The following is a 20481-nucleotide window of genomic DNA, read 5'->3' as shown; positions in this document are numbered from 1 at the left end:
TGGGATGGAAGGAGCTGGGTTCCTGGATCATTCCACAGAGGAAATCTGCCCACTGACTAATGACACCTGCATTATTAAACTTATGTGAGCAAAAATGACTTGTGTTAAGTCGCTGAAATTTTTAGTTATAGCAGCTAAGAACATACTATCGGTTAAACGCACTATTCTTGGAAATTGGTCCAAAAACCTACATATTAAAAACTCACATATATCTGGTAGATGAATGGTAATTAAAGTAGACGGCATAGCTCAGGGTCTTGCTCATAGATATTCGAAGAAAATTTAAAATTTTAAAAGCAAATAAAAGATAAAGCATCAAGAAGTTACTTAGGCAAATATCTTAAGAACATGAGGTTAAGAAAAATATTTGTTGAGGTTTGGAAGTGAATTTCTGCAAAGAAGGAAGCTATTGGTAAAGGGCATGGTAAGGACAGAGGATGGATTATAGAGGTTGATTTATCTAAAAGGAATAAAGGACACCAATCCCGTAATCTACCCACAGAAGCTACAAAATAATACTTAGTTTATTACATGGAATGTATATTTTTATTGACTTTTCTGCCTTGTCACCCATTCTATTTTGTCTTTATCGTGTATGTTTTATGCTGGTCACCACAAGGTAAATCGAGACCACTGAACACTACATTGCAATCTCTTTACAGAGACATCATACTATTTGAGCTGAGATTTACGAAAAAAATTTTCAATCATCTAATTTTAAAGAGAATCCATACCCTGGAAACCCAGCAGAGTTTACAGTCACGCGATTGTTTTTGAACGTTTGTTGCTCCTTCCTTCTGGGTCTTTCATCACAGAGGTGGGGACTTTCATCACATCTATCTAGGAAGACCTGACAACCTCCAAGAAGGAAGCTGTAAGATTGTTTAATGCGAGGGAAAGGGATGCTTGGAGGTGGTTTCCCCACCTCCGTGGCTGGATTAATAGAGGTGGGGTGGAACCCGAGTTTCTGCGACCCACCGGCCAGCACAGAGCAGCACCCGCTAGCCCCGCCCCTCCTGGCCGGAGCCCCCAGTCCTCTCGACCAAACCTACCACCCACTCCCCCAAACCTCCACTCTGACGCTGACCACGACACCCCCCCAGTCCTCCAAAACCCTGCAGCCCCTTCTGGTGCCAGCCGCGGGAGGGAACAACCAGGCCCCTGCCCTACCGCCCAGGCTCCCCGCCCCTCGCCTTAGGTCCCGCCCCCTCCTTCCCGGTCAAGCCCCTGCCCTGCGGACCAAGACCCGCCCCTACCGGCGGAGCCCCGCGCCCTACGGGCCGGCCCAGCGGCGACCACGCGCTCAGGCGCCTGCTCAGTGCGGGGCGCGGCGCGCGCGGGGCGGTGTCGGGCGCGGGCGCTCAGGCATGGCGGCAGCGGCGCTGGGCAGCTCGTCCGACCCCGCGTCGCCCGCCGTGGCCGAGCTCTGCCAGAACACTCCGGAGACCTTTCTGGAGGCGTCCAAGCTGTTGCTCACCTACGCGGACAACATCCTGAGGTGCGGGGCTGCCGGGTCGGGCCGCCGTGCGAGGGCGGGTGGGGCGCGGCTCCTGGCCGGCCGGGGCCCCGGGGGTGGCGAGGGCAGGAGGACCCGGGCGCTGGGCCTGAGTCTGGCCCGGTGTGCGAGCCTGCGGGCCCGGGGCCTGGATACCCAGCCAGGCCCCTCCTCCGGCTGCGAAGAGGAAGTTTCTTTGCACGGCTGACTTGGCACCTGATGTCGAGCCGGCCCGGGGAGAATCGCTTGTCCCGCGGGTAGGGCAGGGAGAGGGAGCTAGGAAGGCGTACCCCCAAACACTGGCCTCTGATGCAGTTTTAACTGTCTTCCGTGACGGCACCTAAACTGTAACAGCCTTTCTTACCATTGCGTGGATTTTACAGAACGGGGTGCCATAAATTTCCATATGTTTATCAGAAGTTAGTCACTGAAAGTGTTTCCTAATATTAAGTATAATACTGAAGTGATGGGTTTTTAACCTTTTTATGCCCATTTTTTGGTTGATTGAAGCATTGTGAACCGTATTGCTTTAAAGTTACAATTTTGATATTAACATCTGAATTCTACTTTCAAAACGACCCTTTACATAAAAATTAGTGAAGCTAATCACTTTGGATAAGAGTCATTTGTTTTTTTCTCCTGTGAGCAAAAGTACAATTCTAGATCACTTAGGGATCGTATACATTTTGGCAACTTGGAGGCAAGTTTGATCATTCATTTTGAATCATTACCACCTCAAGTCTTAAATCAAATCTTGTGTCTTAAGGAGGGGCATATGATGTATGAGGGACATAAATGAACTGAGGTCAAAGAAGTTCCAGGTACTTTAGAGTGATACCTCATTTCTCAGGTCGCTATGATTATCTAAGTTCCCTGTGTCCCCCCTCAGCCCCTGGGGCTTGTTCTTCTCAGTGGTGAGTATACTGGCATGAAGTCTAAAAGGAAATTCTGAGCTCTCAGTTTCAGATTATAGATTTCATGCGACCCAGTTTTAGAGACATTAGTTACAAGTGCAGTGTTTTAACTCATGGCAGTTATAATAGCATTCATATAGGTAACATGAATGATTTAAAAGTAAATTGAAGGAAAAACATAGTGAGCCCTAATTATGTGCCAGACATTACAAGGGATGCAGCATGTACACTTTACACAGTTACACAATTATGACCTATGTGGGGAACCACCTCCTCCTCTGTGACACCTTCTCAACTCATGTTCTTCATCCTAAGAGCTCTTGAGAGCAGAAGGACGCCAGTGGATGACAGTGGATAAATGAATTCACAGGCCACGTCCTCAAGAGCACGTGAAATGGGACCTCCCACCTGGAAAGCACCCACTTAAACACCCACTATTCAGAAAAGGGAGGTGGCCTTGTAATGTAGATGCACTTCTGCTTTCAATCCAATGAAACCCAAAATGCTAAGATCAGGGTATTTTGAGAAAGTAAATCCTTTGCATGTAAATAATGATTTTCGCATCATAATTATCATTATGAATGTTTAGCAAACATTCATAATGCTGTAAGGTCATGTTACAGTTTTTAGTGGTTTGTGTTTCTAATCTTAAAAAGTGTTTATGTAGGGAATTAAGAGTTTGGAACTCATTAATTGGAGATGGTATGGAAAACTCTTTTTATTTTGTCTTAAGAATAGTAGTCGCTGCCCTCATATTCTTAGGTTTTAAACTCCTTCAGGCATCAGGAGGAAAAACAACCTTTCCTTCTCCTTACAAGTCCAGTGACTTGCCAACCTCTTAACTGACAAACTGTAGATTGCTTCTTTATTTCTAGCCACACTGCATTACAGATCTGCTAGTCTAACTTATTTGAGAGTAGAGAACACCGAGGTTTTCTGTTTCTTTTGCTGTTTGGGGAACTCTGTTAGTGGTAGAAATAAGGGACAGTATAAGAGATGTCGTGTATTTCTTGCTCCTACTTCAGGGTAAAGTGTGCATGCTGCATCCCTTGTAATGTCTGGCATATAATAAGGGCTATGTTTTTCCTTCTATTTACTTTTAAATCATTCATGTTACCTATATGAATGCTATTATAACTGCCATGAGTTAAAACACTGCACTTGTAACTAATGTCTCTAAAACTAGATCGCATGAAATCTATAATCTGAAACTGACAGGAATTTCCTTTTAGACTTCATGCCAATATATTTCACCACTGAGAAGAGCAAACCCCAGGGGCTGAGGGGACACAGAAAACCTAGATTCTGACATAGTATTTTACAGAATGAGATACTTGTCACTACACACAAATGAAAATAATAGTGCTAATTAAGTTAAATTTCTAATTTGGATGATGTTTATTCTATTTCCCAACTAAGTCATAAAGCTAATGAAATTACAGACTAAAATAATGCTAATTTGTATGCACAGTGTCCCATGGATGATTTGAATCTTTTACCTTTTTTCAGTTCACCGACTTCTAAATAAAGATAAGCTGTCTTCAATAACGTCTGCTTTCTCAAAAGTCTGTAATAGTTTCACTGACATCCCACATGGGTTCCGTAGATGATTTATTTTATTCATTCTTCTAAAAATTTTTGATTTTCCACTAATTTCCTTTGTGAAGTGCGTGCAATTTTTGGTTACAAATGGCACTGGATATGATTGGGACGGGCCAAGAATGGAAAGTGGTTTTTGTCTTCAAGGAGAATAAGCATGTGTGGAAGAAAGACACAGGTATGAAAAATAGTCACACCATAAAATCTATAGAACAATTCCAAAATAGCATTTAATTACACGTTTGTGTGAGGAAATAGCAGGGGGACTTATCTTGGAGCATTTTTGGAACAGGGGTTTGATGAGTCCAGTCGATGGAGTAGCAGAGAGCATATATTTGACATAGGCAAACAAAAGCCATTTGATAGGGAAGAGAAAGTGACTGTAGTTTCAAGACTGAAAGACAAGCATATAAAAGCTTCATGTAGAATAATGATGTAAGAAGACACAAGGCCTGGATTTCATTTGCGAAGCTATTGCAGTAATCATAAGCATAAACGCAGATAGAATAGAGTATATATGTATATGGGGGGGGGCAGGGATTGGCAATTCTTGATGACTACAAAGAGTAGAACTAGTTAGTAATGGGAGGAGACGACCAAAATAACTTCAGATTTCTAATCTAGTTTACTATTACCTGGAGAAATTGAGAGAGGATAGTTAACTGAGGATCGGCGCGTTCGTTGGCATCTTGTGTGGTAGAGACTGTGAGTTTTGCAATCATACTAGTGGATTTAAATCCCAGTCAACCATTTCCTAAAAGTGTGATTATAGGTAATTTATGTAAACTCTCTGGGCTTCAGTTTCCTCATTTTTAAAAGGAAAAAAAAATACCTACATTATGTAATTGTTGCAAAAGAAAAATAAAGGATCTGGCACATGTGTTATCTATAGTTATTTTTCAGTTTTTCATGTTAAGCTATATTATGTATATGTTTCCCTTGTCACCTAGAGAGGTAGGGCCAGAGATGTTTCCCAGATCGTTCTAAAGGCTGATGTTGTTGAAAAATTTATTTATTTCAGAATAACAAATTTTCAGAAGGACTAGAAACAATTTTTTAAATGACCTACAAAGCAACTTTTGTGATTAGTAACAAAAATTCAAGATTATAGGATGTATTCATGAATTAAGTTTCTATTTATGTGGACCTTTTCTGGAATTAGGCATTCTAAGGAGGAAGAAACGATAAGATATACTTAATTCTCAGTCTTCCTAAAGTTTTGAAATAAAACCTGTAAAGTTTTTTCTAAGATGCTGTGACCTCAGTGGGAACCCTAGTGTTAACATGTCTTAAAATCTTAGAAATAGAGTAGATATAAGTGGATAAGGTGAAAAGCATGACTTTTTTTCTACCATTCAGTGGTAAAGACAAAGACTCATTTTTCATAAGTTAAACAATTTGGTAGGTACCCGGGGGTAACATAACTCGGAAGACACCAAAATATGTTCAAAGTGGTGGTTGAGTGAGGAACAGGAAATTTTGTGCCCTTTCAGGACTCCATTCATTCCACATCATCATCTAACAAATAAACAAACAAAAATCTCATGTGAAAGTGCAAAATAATTGCTAACAAGTAGGATAAATGTTACAAATTGTAGAAATTGTTAATGGTCAGAGAGGGGGTAAAAAAAAACCTCAAAGAGTTATACCAAAAAATATCTGAGAAAATTAAGTTAATAGAAGATTAAGCAAAAATAAAAGTGGCTCTTGGGGATGCTTTAGACACTGCAGGATAAGGAGAAGTGGTAATGAGCTCAAGGATGGTGGACACCCTGAGGTAATGCTGTAAAGCTAGAGATTCAGAAGGTGTTTTGTGATCTGATGGATTTGAGGTCTGGTGGCTCTGTAGCCAAGTTCCCTAAGTCTTTAAGGGCTTCAGGGGTGGACTTGTAGCATCATTCTATGCTGAAGACCATGGCTGGTCTACTCAGTGTATTTAAAAAGAGGAAGATAGGATTTGGTGAGCTGGACATTAATGTAATTTTTGTTTGTTTGCAATATGCTTTTAGTTAGAAAAAAATATATAAATGATATGTGAGTTCCATTGATATTGTGAAAAGAGAAAATTGCTCACTAAAAACTAAAGAGGAAAATCTAAACTATACAGAGAAGCTTTGTATCTACAGTTACTTTGAAGCATATATCAAAATAATAAACTATACCAGAACAGTGGTGAAAGAAAGAAGAAAAACTAGAAAACTGGAAAATTAAGCCTAGTGAAAGACTTTGATCATATAGAAATCTGGAAGCTATTGAGGGAAAAAATATGTTAAAATAGCTCAAGTGGTTTTGCACCAGTAGGATATATATTAACCTGGTGGTGCTAATGTGTTTATTACCCTGTAGAATGTGTTGACTGTAATGAAAAGATGCCTCATTTAACTGTGGCAAGTTTAGGATTATTTTATAATTTAATATTTTCTGATTAAATGGTAAGAAAGAAAGGCACAGTTATGATAACAGTGTGGCATGGAAGCCAGGGATGCTGGACGTTGTGCTGTGCCCAAGGCAACCCCCACAGCCCCCACCCTCCCGCAACAGAGGCCCCACATGTCAGTAGCGCCAAGATTGAGAAACCCTGCTCTTAATCTTAATACACAGCATAAAAGAGTAGAGTGTATCTTTTTCCTTGTGTTTCTCAACTAATTTGTGAATTCTCAAATGACCTGTGGTGAATAACCATGTTTTTTACTTTAATTTCCAATCTTTTTGGACCTATAACTTTTGTAAAATAGAATGAAAGTTTTGTAGCAGTATCAAATTGTTATAAGAATTACTAGGAACTCTCAATCTTTACTTTTCATGAATGAATATCAAAGAGTCTGTAGATTTGCACCAATCTGTGGACATTTTGAGTATTTTAGAATTTTTGTCTTTGAATATTCTGTAACAAGCTTGTATGATTTTTGAAATTAAGGAAAAGAGGTTTTAAAATGATCGATATTGGATTTTTGTCTTATTTTTAAATTTAATTTTATTAGTTTTAAGTATACAGTACATTGGTTAGACATTTACATAGTTTATAAAACGATCCCCCCGATTGCTCTTTCTCTCCTCTGGCTCTCCACCTCACCATTACGTTCGTGCTAACTGCATCCCCTATGCCGTGCTCCCCATCGTTTTTATGACATTTTGGCAATAGGAAATTGCTTCATGGGAAATAAATGTAAAATTTGTTGAAATTTTCACAATTAAATTTCCTTTTTTTTTGCGGGGGGGGGGATTGTTTTCATATAAGAGTATCTAGAGAACATGTATAATTGGAACAGTTATTTAATCAATTGCTAGCTTTAGCCTTCAGCCCCACCCCCCATTTCCATACCCCATGTGGATGGCCTCAGCACTCCTTCCACGGATCCCTGACACAGCCTCGGAATCCTTCTTAATGTAGTGCTAATGGAAACCACCACCATTTTAAAGGAGCTGGTATCAGACATGAAACTTATCATCCTTAATTATGTTCTGAAGGTCTCGAATATAATACTATGATTACCTTATATTTTCTGGGGTTTTTTGTTTGTTCATTTTGTACAGTTTCTGATTTATCAAAGTCTCAAAGCTTTTCATGTGCTGGTCTTATCCCATGTATATTACTCAAAATCTTAATCATGGTAAAAGAAATTTATATCTTTATTTTATTTTGTTACTATATTTGCTGTGACAAAAATATATCTTGAGTTTAAAACAGGTCTTAACATTAAATGCAATCATCAGTCTAAGGAAGAAAGAAAATCAGGTGACTATAAACATATACCTAGGTTCATATCTGTCAGAAGTCTTTGAAGAAACTGTGATACGTTTTTATATAGCTTCCTAATTTCTTTTATTCATTTTACAAATATTTATTAGTTAATATTTTCATCTGTGAAATTAAGTGAAGTTGTAGTAAACATATACTGAGGAAAGAATCACAAAATGAAGCTACTTTTCTAGACGGTGTTTCTTCTTTCTTTAAAGTGGGAATCGATCCTACCTTGTAGGAGTATAGCTGTATAAAAAGTGCAGAGTAGTACAAAGGTGTTGTGAAAATATAAGTTGTTATATATAATCAAACTTTTTTTTTTTTAATCAGAAACCCTAACGATGAAAAGTATAGATCTATTCGGATTGGAAACACAGCTTTTTCTACTAGACTATTGCCCGTCAGAGGAGCTGTTGAATGTTTATTTGAAATGGGCTTTGAGGAGGTAAGTACCTCAGTAAGTTTTTTTTTTTATTGATTGATGATTTTCGAAATCTGTATAACTCGTTATCTCTTCATCTATTAGGCATTTAAAAGTCAGAATAAATATACTTTAAAATCATTGTAAACTATAACAACTCTCCCATGGGGAAAAAAACTCTTAGAAATCTCAGTGCTTTAGAATTGGGAGGTCAGACATGCAACCCAAGGACCAAATTATCACTCACTCTAGACTTTTAGTGAAAACTTGCTTAGTGAGCACACATGAATACTAATAGGGTACAACTACCCTATTCCAGTAAGAAATGAAAAGCTGAGTTTAGTTGCCACTCATAAGAGTTTTCTTCAGTGACAGGAGAAAAGAATCTGTGTTTTTTTTGTTTGTTTTTAGGTCGAAACAAAAGTTTGGTATTTCCATCTTGAGGAATCTTGTGGCATAGTTTAATTTTATGGCACAGTGAAAGTAGTTATCAAGATTATGAATTTTCTTTATGTGTGTATGCTTAATCATTTCTGGTTTATAGAATATTGAAAGAAGTCGAACCAGGTTATGGATACTCAGTAGTCAGAATTGACAAGGCTATAGAACTTGTTAGAGACATAACAGAGTTACGATGGGATACAATTTCCTTCCTGCCTCTCTGCTTCTCCAAATTTTATTCCAGGCTCTTGGGATATATTAGTGAACTAGTTAGATATAGATCTCATCTCCATGGAGCTTGCATTCTAGTATTAGACATGATAACAAAGACATGAGTGCAAAGAAGAAAATAGGGCATGGTAATACAATAAAAAGCAACTGTAATGGCGAGGGGCACATAGAATGAGTGGTGAGAGAGAGGCTCTGAGGAGATAACATTTGAGCTGGGACCTGAGTGACAAGCAGCAATTCAGGTACCTGAAGCTCTCTGGTAAGAGTATTCCAAGCAAAAGGATTCACATGTGCAGAGGGGCTTCTAGCAGGAGTAGCTTTGGCACAGAAAGCTATACAGAGGCTGGCAGAGGACAGGCCATGGAGTTTTGAGGACTGTGAAAAAAAATTAGACTTTAAATGAAATGGGAAGCCATTAGAAGGTCTTCAGCAGAGGATAGTATTTCTAAAGATTACTCTAGTTGCTGTAGAGAGAATATGTTGGATTATCTGGAATGGCGTCAGGGGATAAAGCAGGGAGATGAGTTAGAAAGCTTATTCTGTTAGTCAAAATGAGAAATGGTAGTGATGTGTATATGTTCCATAAGGGCAGGGCTTTTTGTCTATTTTGTTTCCTGTGTCGCTACCTCTTGAGAATAGTGCTGGTGCATTTAGACATTCAGTAAACATTTGTTGAATGAAGACTTGTTAGCAGTAGAGAAGGGTAAAGTAGAGGGATCTAGGATTTCTTTTTGAAGCAGAATCTATAGGACTTGCTGGTGAATTGGATGTGGTGTATAAAGGAAAGAAAAGAATCAGGATGACTTCCAGGTTTTGGTTTGAGCCACTAAGTGGATGGAAGTACCAGTAATTGAGCATGAGAAGTCTTAAAGAGTAATAGATGTCAGGAGATAAATCACTACCTATCTTTTGGATAATTACAACTGATACACTGTTAAATATTCAAGTAGAGATGTCAAGTAGGCAATTGAATGTATGAGTCTATAACTCAAAAGGAGAGGTCATGCTGGAGGTATAAATTATGGTGTCACCTGCTTATAGTTACTCACAGACATCTGAACATAGAGAATATAAAACTATAGAGGAAGAAAATTGAGAACACTGCTGATTTTGTTTAAGGAAATGCAGATTTTTGAGAGTCAACTGACAGGATAATTGAGTAAACGACAGCTGAAGCTGTACTAATTTCTCATTGTTGAAATGTCACAGATGCAGTGGAATCAGATTTGCCTTTCAGCAAATATTAGGGTACCAGGTCAAGTGACCAGCCATCCCCGTTTGCCTGAGACTGTCCTGGTTTTAGCACTGAAAGCCCCACATTTCAGAAAACCCCTCAGTCTCAGGCAGACCTGAAAGTTGGTTACACCAGTGCCAGGTAACAAGCCAGGTTAAAACTTGAAGTAGTATTTGATACAAATGAACTCTCAATTTCAGAAAAGATAAATGTGTAAGACTAAGTTATATTTAAAATTTCTGGCTGGCTTGGGACCTCACACCTGTCAAGTAAGTGTGTTTATCATGTAGTTAAGCTGCAGGGGGAACTGGCGCAGCCAAAACGGAACTCTACCACCAAAAAGAAATTTGGTGGGCTTTGAGATGTGGTTGGAATCTTGACCTATCCCCAAATTTTCAACTGTATATTAAAATTCTGAGCACTTAGGGGCCCATTTGTCTCTGTGGCAACATTCTTTTTTTATGAAAATTTTGAGGAGATTGAGAAAGACTGGGATCTAAGTGGATATGTGACCCATCAGACTAGCTTAGCGGAGTGGTTCTCATCAAGAGCCATACCCACCCTCCAAGTGAGGATGAGGGCATTGGAGGGGACAGTTTTTATTATCTTGGTGACTGGAAGATACTAATTACCAGCATTTAGTGGGTAGGGCTAGGTTTGCTTAACATCCAGCAATAAAAGTTGTCTCAGCAAAAGAGAAACATAGGTTTGTTAAATACTAGAATTCTCATTGGTTTCTTAAAATGTTATTGGATCTAGTACATTAAGCCTATAATTATCCTTTTATGCAAATGTAGTGCTTTTGGTTAAACATTTTTGGTACAGATTGTTTGGCCATAATCATATGTTCTTTTAGGACTAATCCCGAAAAGATGGAAGGGAAGAGAGCCAAGGCATGAGGAGCATCTCTGCCTTATCAGGGACCTCTCTGAAGTATGGACTGAGGCGTAGTCCCCGATTTTTGTTATGCTATATTTTCATCAGTGTGCATGGTGTCATGTACTTTTCTCAGTGCTCCTTCACTAACCGTATGAGGTGAGAACCCGCCATATTTGGCTTTAAACCAGATGTCTGGTTTCTCTTCCCAGACCTCATCATAGATGTGAAGTAGTTCCTCCCAATGTTGGAAAAACCATTGTATTCCAATTAGTGATTACATCATGTATGTGATAATCACAGCTGTAGGAATATTATCTTTTTGCTCAGTCCTTCCAACTGTTTGTGCAAGTTTGTGGTTTTTGGGTCTTTGTTCAATCTAACATGGAGTCAATTATGGCCTAATGGTTAAAATCTTGCAGTTTGAATCCTTGTTCTGACAATTCTTTAAGAGCATCAGGCAGCTTAACTTTTCTGAGCCTTTGTATTTTCATATAAAAAGAGGGAATACACCCAATCCCTATCTTGCAGGGCGGTTATGAGAATTGCTTGAGATACTGTATGTAAAATGCTTACCACAGTACCTAGAGCACATAAACACAGTAAATGGTTGTCGTCTTTTTTATAGCTGTTACGGGTAATGTATAGAGCTTGCAGGCCTCTTTCAGCTTTTTAAAAAGGATTCATGTGTAATTGATTTTCATGTCATTATTGAGTAATGTCTTGGTCATTTAATTCCTGTAGGTCTGCCATCACCGGGAAAATGAGGTCATTCTCACTTGTGGTGTTTTATTTAAATGCTAATGATCTACAGGACTGTTTATTGCACTTTGTGACAGCTGTTTTATCTAATATGTAGTTAGTAGAATTACCGTTGTAAAACTGTTGCTTCTCAGTACCTTGAAACTTGATTGAATATATTTTTATGTCACCTTTTTCTTGTTTTGGAATTTGCTATTTTACATTGTGGGTCTTGTTATATCTTTATTGTATCAAAACAGCACTCTGATTATATTATGGATATTCATTAAATGAATCACAACATAAAGGATTAGATTATTATTATTTAATATTTAATATTTTGTTTGGACTGGAGACGTATGTTCTTGGTTAGCTAGTGTCAACTCTTATTTCTTTAGTTCTTGGGACAGAGTATTACTGTTAACAATAGTTTTACTGTTAACATTACTGTTAACCCATAGTTTTGAGTTGTCCATTAGAATGTACCTTTTGCTATGGTGCAATTAGTGAAGCCCATATACAGACTTTTAATAATGTAGCTATTCTTTATTGTTTTGTATGACCAGTGATCATTTTTATGGCTGTATCTCTAGTATCATTATTATTTCATAAGGAATTTTATATAGAACAGTAGTATCATATGCTGCTGCAGAAAAGATAGGAGTGTGCATATTTGCAATTCTTATGAGGCTTTCTGACATATTCCTAAACAATAAATTATTTTTAAAGATCTTTGAACTGATATAATAGTCATAGCATTATATGCTAACAAGAAGATGAATTTTCTTAATTTTGGGGTTTATTAGGCATTACCTTTGTATATAAAAAGTGTCATATGGTAAGAAAACAGAATGATTGTTAAAATATGTATTCCATAGGTTTCATATATATACACACGTACACATACATATAAAAAAATAACTGTCAATGTGAAGCAAGGGTTAAATTTTTTCCTAATTTTATAAATTCCAGGGAGAAACACACCTTGTCTTTCCTAAAAAAGCTTCAGTGGAGCAGCTGCAAAAAATTCGTGACCTCATTGCCATAGAGAGAAGTAGCAGATTGAATGGATCAAATAAGAGCCACAAAGTAGAATTATCTCAGCAACCTGCAACCAGTACCCCGCTTCCTACAGCACAGTCTTCAGATCCTAATGGGTTAACCCAGCATGCAGGGAACAATGAAGGGCAGCCATCAAATCCACCGTCTGCTCCAATGGTAACATTAGAATTAAACCTTCCTTAACTGTTCCTTTCAAATTGTTCAAACAGCAAAAGCTTTGAAATGTTATGATTTATTTCTGAATTTATTTTCTAGTTATCCTTGTTTCTTACAATTCCAAAACATCCAAATTTCCTTCACTCTTAAAAAAAAATTGTCAAATTTGTTATGAAAAGTGTGAGAAAGGGCTCTTTTATTTATATATATATATTTATATATGTGTAAATATATATATATATATATTTTACGCCTACAGCAGCACCTGGTCTTGCTAGATGGTCTCCCATCCAAATACTAACCAGGCCTGACCCCGCTTAGCTTCCAAGATCAGATAGGATTGGGCGTGTTCAGGGTGGCATGGCCATAGACTATACTTTTAAATCTCAACTTGTACTTTATTGCTTCTGTAGGTTATTATTTATAATTATTTATAAATGTACTTGTTGCCTTGGTGCTTAAACCAGTTACACAGATCACCATATTTCTGTAAGCTGAAGCAAAGTGTTGGACTTGCTGAACAGTAACATGGCCATCAAATAAGACTTCCTCCACTGCATTGCCACTTCTGATCTGAATTTTACCTGTTGTCGTTCACCATGGGGATTAGTTCCAACAGCTTAACCATTATCATTAACTCAATTCAATAAAAAAAAAAAAAAAATCAGCTTCCTTAGGTTTAAGGTAAATAATGCATTAATTTACTGGTAGTGGTGCTAGCAAATTAGCAAAGTTTAGTTATTAGCATATACAGATACATCTTAAAAAACTGAACTCAAACTACTATTATGTTACAGACATTTTTGGTACACCTAAATGATCTCATTTAATATGAAATTATCCTGTTTACAAAAATCTCTTGATAAAAGTCCTTAAGTATTCTCCTAAATTTTCACTGTCAGAAAAAATTTCATGATTTTTCTGCAGCAATTTTATCAGCAGTCAACTTAAACTCATATTGTCTTATTTTAATTTTTGGAAAACACCTTGTCACTCTCCTTCATACAGCAGGACTTTATGCAGAGTCAGTTCTTAAATCTCTTAATTTTCTTCTGAATTATTCCAGAGCCTTTAACCTCACCTCCCTTGTAAGCAAATGATTTGCAGTCATTCCTTTGTGTGGGCTGGGAAGCCCCTAAGCTTATCTTTAAAAAATAAAGAATGAAGGTGGTAGAGGTTAGTAGGGGGAGAGATGGAGTTACTGTTGTTTTTTTTTTTTTAATTCTTGAGTGGTTTCCAAACTTTCATGGAGGATTAACTCTTGTAAGACATATATATCCCTTTGTGCCTCAACTGACTTAGGTTAACCTTTAACTCATTTCCTGTTTGCTCAGAGCTGGCAGAACTTACTCCAAGGTAACCCACAGATTACAGTCCTAACCTTCCCCCCAAAGTTTGTCATGAAATATTTTGCTTTTATTGTTATTTTCGCATTGCTCTAGTATATCAATAGTCTTTGGAAACAAATAGCAGCTGTTTTGAGTAGTGGTGTTTCCATTTACAAAATATAGTAATTCTCGAACACTGAAAATGTCAAATCCTAGAAAACGTAGCATTTCTACATGTGATGTTAAATGAACGCTGGCAGTGAGGTGCACTTTTGTTTTCTACATGGAAAATGGGTTAAATCTTTAAAATATTTTCTCCCATTAGCTTCACAGCTAACGTTTATTTAAATAATAAATACAACTAGTGTTTATAAATACTTCTGAGAAACTGTTAACTGATACTATTGAATCAACTGGTCATGATGCTAAGTGGCTGTGGGCATCAGAGAAGATACCATATGTGAAAAGAAAGCTTTATAAATTGTAAAGGGTTTTAAAGGTTTGCCCTTGGTAATTAATATTCCTTTCTGTAAACTTCCTTCAGAACAAAGTTATCACAGAGTAAAAACCAAGTGGGACTACTTTAATAAGACAGAGTAGTAATCCTAATCCATTTCTTAAAACTGATTTCCACTCTCGTTTGAGTATACATATTTCCAGTTATAAAATTTGGGGTACATGATCTGATCCCATAACTGTCTATTTATTTATAAATTATATATTTTTATACTAATGTGTTATGTACCTTATATAACAGTCATTTAAAAAATTAAAGGGTGAAATAAAAAGTAAATGTGCTGTGCACCCCAATGGGTTCTTTTGTGCCCCTCTCTTGATTATGTGTATTCTACCTTGGAGCACTGAAAGTCTTCATCAGTTTTGCAGTTAAAGTTGGCACTGATACAGAAGCATATTTTTAGCTCTTTCTTGGCTTTTAGCACCCCTTCTTATGTATTTTCTAATTAAAGGGTTAGAATATATCTTTTGAGATTTTCTGCTTCATCTTTTGTTGAATTTCAGTATTACAGCTTAAAATGCACAGTACTAATCAGTCTTAACAGAAAAGCACATAATGCATGAAAACAGTTTATTTAATAAAAATAGTTCTTTCCCGGAGCAAGTAGTGTTTTGTTAGTGTTCTTCTTAGGAAATCTGTTCACTTCTTCTGAATCTTCTTTAACCTTTTCCCCTTTTTTTATTTCTAACTTGGCAATGCAGGTATAGTGTGAGGTCTTTAAAACTGTTAGTCACCAGAAAGCCTCTGGATGGTAGACTAAATACAAAATGTCATTCTACTACTAAAACAGATTTAGAGTTTAGAAGAAAATAAACTGTCTCAAAGACATATGCTCTCAGTAGGCTAGTATGTCAGCTCTTATTTCTCTAGTCCTTGGGACCGTGTATCTTCTTTTGTGTTCCTCAAGGGAGTTAGCTGTTAAAATGAATCTTGGTTTTTTATAGCCAACTCTTGGTTATCCATGGATCACTGGAATACGCATTTTTAAAAAGTATTTTTTTTATTTAAGCTTTTATCACCACTAGTTGCTGTGCTGTAATATTTGACAATTATGTTTTCCTGCCTTGCCCGTTTTGAGTTGGGTACAAGTTGAGAATTAAAATGGACCAAAGTTAACCAGTAGGAGGATTAAAAAAGCATTTAACCTGTGTATAATAAGCTAGACAAACCCTGAGCACTGCTGAGCTTTGTCTCCATTATAATTTTGGGGGGATTAAAACTATATCAAGTAGAATATTGAAGTATAGAACAAGGTGATCATCACTGATGTTGAAGTTTTCTAATTATAAGTTTTTTTTTTTCTTTAAGCTATAAAGTACTGGAATATATTTTTACTCAATAAATGGCGATGTTAGAAACTTATTTTGTTTCCTTCTGGAATTTTATGCAAGTGGAATTATATAATATATAGTCTTTTGCTTTTGGCTTATTTCACTTATGTATGTTTTTGAAGTAATCCATATTGTAAGATGTATCAGTATTTTTTTCCTTTTTTATTGCTGAATAGTATTCTGTGATAGACATTTGGGTTGTTTGCCTGTTATAAATAATGCTGCTATGAACATTCACATGCAAAGCTCTGTGTGGACATTTGTTTTCATTTCTCTTGGGTAGATCCCTAGGAGTGGAACCACTGGGTTTTATGGTAAGTTTATGTTTAACGTCTTAAGAAATGCCAAGCTGTTTTCCTGAGTCATCGCACCATTTTATATTCTCACCAGCAGTGTGTGAAGGTTCTAGTTTTTTGATATTTTTATCCACACTTGTCTTTTTTATTATAGCCATTTTAGTAGATGGTAAGTACTATCTTATTGTAGATTTAATTTGCCCTGATGACCCAACTGATTTTTAGATTTGCTAGTTATGTATGCTGAGTGTTTAGCATTCTGTAGAAATAACTTCTGTTAACTCTTTATATATCTTTATACCCTTTGCCTTCTGAAAGCAGATTTAAAACAGCAAAAACAGTTTTTCAAAGACAATAAACTTTAGAATGTTTCTAATCTTGCAACTATAGGTTGAAAATGTGATTCTGAAGTGTGATTTGCTTAAAATAAGCATTTGGCAATTATTACATAACTACTCTAAATGTATGCTTTCATGTGACACATGACTAATTTGAAAATGTGTATGAAGTTGTTAAGGAGTGTTCATCAACTCTTATCACTGCAGAAATTATTGCGCATTGTGCGTACGGTATATAGTTATTTAAAATAATTATTTGGGGTTATTTCTTTGCAATTATAAAAGTAATATAGTTGTATTAGATCATGATAAATTAAACGAGTCAATTTTTAAACTAATTTAATTTTAAAAGTTCAGCCTCTTAGTCTGTATCTCTAGGTAATCTTCATAAGAAAAGAAATCTATTTGGACAGAAGATTTCAATGTCCAATTTCTTGTTTGTAAAGCTACCATTTTAAAGGTAAAATATACCTATGTACCTTTTAGTAGGGGATTATTACCACACATCCTTCAATTGGCATTTTTAACATTCATTAAAAATGATGATGGATGGGGGTCTGTTTTGATATGAATTATGTGGGAAAAAAGGTAAACTGAGAATTTGAAGTTAAACCACATATGTTATGGGTATGTGTATAATATTTCAATTTTTGTTATAAAAATTTACATGCATAAGTGTTTCCTTAGAAAAGGTCTGGAAAACTAGACACAGATATCTTAAAATAATTTCCTGTATGTGGTGAAATTATAGGTGGTTTTTATACCATTTAGTATTTCCTGAAATATTTTTTGCAATATTTATTACTTTTATAAATAGAAAAAAAGTTTTTTTTGTAAGAAATAAGTTTACTAAAGTAAAAAGTTGATTAAAACTATCATTAAAAATTTGTTAAACAGAACTTTGTGTTTAAAAACAAGTTCTAAATTTAAAAGCCACCAAAGCAAAGGGTTACATAAAGGTAGGAAGAGGGCTAGTGAGCTTGGCAAGAGCTGATCCTTTACAAAAGAAGTAAATTGGTAATCCAGCTTCTACTGGCTATATCACATAATTTGATAAAAAAAAATACACATTGTCCGTGTTTCTTATAAAGTCTTAAATAGCTCACATTAGAAACCAAGATAATTGGAATTCACATATGATTGGTGAAGAAAAAAATATTTCTTATCTGAAACATACAGATTTTATGTTTTAAACTTCTTCCATTTGTACTCCAAATAACTTTAACTCTCAAGCAATTAACTGCTGCCTTACGTACATGGTTACTCAGCTGCTGTAATCTCCATGCAATCAGCAGACTTCTATTTTTATGGCTTAGTTTTTTTGGAGTTGTGCCAATGAATATGTAAAGAATTAGGCAAGAAAATAAATTTTACTGTTAGAGATCGTTTGAGTGTCGTAAATAACCACAATGCTTGAGGTAATTTCCAGATAGAAAAGTAGAAAATTGAAAATCAAAATTCCCTGGATGAGTTCTTACCCTCTCAGTGAATGAAAATCTGCATTTAAGGGGAAAAAAAAAGATAACGCTGTAATTGCCTGGTTTTTATAAGAATTCTTTCAAATAAAAATGGAGACATTTCCTTTTTTTTTTTTTTTATGTTTCTATGTCAATTCTGGTAAAAGAGCATATTCCTCACTGCTGTGAATACCCCGAGTTTATCACCAAGTCTTCATCGTGTTCCCATAGTCATCTGATTCACTTAAGCCCCTTGTGTTCATGGAGGACGTGTGTCTGCTCTAACTATGGGCCACTCTCTCTTCTGTGCCTGTATCTCTTTCTTTCTGGTCACTGTGGAGTCTCACATGGACTATGCCCAAGTCTTCAGCCTCCTCTTTTCTTGGGGATCCTTTTCAATGATTTTAAGGCCAGTTTTCATCTAAGGTTGAATAACTAAGACATGCAGATTCCTGGACATACCCCAGACCAGCCGATCCAGAAAAGGAAAGGAGAACTTGGAAAACTGCATTTTTCATATGCAGATTAATGTTTAAGAACCTTTTCTGTAATCTCATCTATCGTAGAAACAAGCCAGGATAGGAATATCCCTAGATCCTGCATGTCCTGTATTTATTACTTCCTCTTTACAGCCAGTTGTAGGAAGAGCCCCCTATAATATCTCTGTGTCTTTACTTCTTCATATACTTGTCTAGAGAGTCTCCATACTTTCTTTAAGTATATGCACTATCAGTAAAGTGTTTTTGAGCATATCCTCTCAATCTATATTTGTTTATAAATTACATATATGTACTATTATGCCAGGATACTTATGTACATTATACAATGTAAAGAGGAGCTAAAAAGTGAATGTTTTTAATTTTTAAAAATGTGTTAACTGTATCATTTAATGAATGTAGATATGACTGTATTCTAAATTGTCTTGATAATTTAGAATTTGGGGGGGCTAACTGTCAGATCTCAGTAGACTGATTTTTTTTTTTTTTTTTTGCATTACAATGTAGCTGTTGAAGGGCTAATAGAAAAACAGTAAGAGACACGTTAGCCCTGGTGTTTTCTTCTCACTACATATACTTGGGTTATTAGTATTAGCTTCAATGCCTAAAGGTCTTTGTAATCTTTTTTTTAAGTCAGGTTGAGGGTTAATTTAGTTAAAACTACATAATATAACCAGTAAATCTACTTTACCAGGCACATTTTTTTTTCCTTCAACAGTCTTGACATGGCTTCTTTGTATCCTTAGTCAGTCGTAGGTCCTCTGTTCAGCAAGTCTTCAGATGGTTCTCCAGGTTGATGGTTCTATAATTTAGTTGTGATTTTAATGTACTCATAGGGGGAGGCAAGCACAGTGTTCACGTACTTTGTCATCTTGACTAGAACCTTAACTCGGCACATTTAAACTGCAAAACTTCGTGACACTGTCTTCCCGCAGGAAGCTGCTCCAGCCCGAGATGGAGCCCCTCTTAACCCAAATAGTAGTAAATATTATTAGAACTTACTTGCTTTACTTTTTGGACCAAAAAAAAATATATATATATAAGTAGAAGTTCTATTATTTTCTGTTCACCTTCCAGTGTACTATTTTGTACAGCTCCTTTGGTACATTTAGCCCACTTTGGGGCACCACTTATACAACGAAGCCTCTTGCACCTTGTTTTTCTTATTAGCATTACTACAAAGCTTCTTACTAAGATCATCAACAATCTTCACACTGCTAAATTTAATGGACTTTTTTTTAGTTCATTGTTATTTGACCACATATAGTTTGTAGCTTAATTGATCACTTTTTTTTCCTACTGTAAGTGATTCAATTATTAACCCAGTTGCTCCTATCAAAAGTATGGGGATCATTTGTATGTTTTCCTACTTTTCTAACTGCCCCCTGACTCCACAGTGCCATCACCAAAACATGTTAATTCTACTTCCTGTTCTTATTTCGTTCACTCTTCTGCCACTACTATAACCACCCTAGCTCTCAGTTGTCCCCCATTAGGTCTTGTCATACCTGCTGTTTTCACACTACTACAGTGAGATTGATACTCTGAAAACACAAATCTGATCATTTCACTTTCTTGCTTAAGTCTCTTGAATAGCTTCCTGTTATAATGGAAAGAGATAGGAAACATCTCGCTGTTTACCAACCAGACTTCATTCTTAGCCTTGTCTCCCCACCATTTTCCCCTTAGTTCTCTATGCTCTAGACTCCCTGATCTTCTCTTTGATCCTTCTCAGCATTATATACTGAGCATATCCCCTACATACAAGCTCTTCAACTTGCTTACATGCTGTTCCGTATGACAGG

General features: G+C 36.5%; 1 protein-coding gene and 1 pseudogene across 2 annotated transcripts in view; one reads left to right on the top strand and one right to left on the bottom strand.

The window, feature by feature from the left end:
- Positions 1-1314: 1314 nt before the first annotated feature.
- The window catches only part of NGLY1 (N-glycanase 1), a 49957-nt gene continuing 30790 nt past the window's right edge, over positions 1315-20481 (top strand). The window contains exons 1-3 of one of the 2 annotated variants that reach the window (XM_036218856.1): positions 1315-1498; positions 8081-8195; positions 12667-12912. In XM_036218856.1, coding sequence (XP_036074749.1) covers positions 1368-1498; positions 8081-8195; positions 12667-12912 — 492 coding nt within the window. In that variant the 5' untranslated portion in view covers positions 1315-1367. The remainder of the gene's footprint in view (positions 1499-8080; positions 8196-12666; positions 12913-20481) is intronic. The other variant, XM_036218855.1, reaches the window with a different exon arrangement.
- LOC118601845 lies at positions 13166-13284 on the bottom strand (annotated as a pseudogene).

This window comes from Rousettus aegyptiacus, unplaced genomic scaffold (genome assembly GCF_014176215.1).
Source record: "Rousettus aegyptiacus isolate mRouAeg1 unplaced genomic scaffold, mRouAeg1.p scaffold_m13_p_4, whole genome shotgun sequence".
NCBI classification, from domain to species: domain Eukaryota; kingdom Metazoa; phylum Chordata; class Mammalia; order Chiroptera; family Pteropodidae; genus Rousettus; species Rousettus aegyptiacus.
This window is presented reverse-complemented; position numbering and strand designations above follow the sequence as displayed.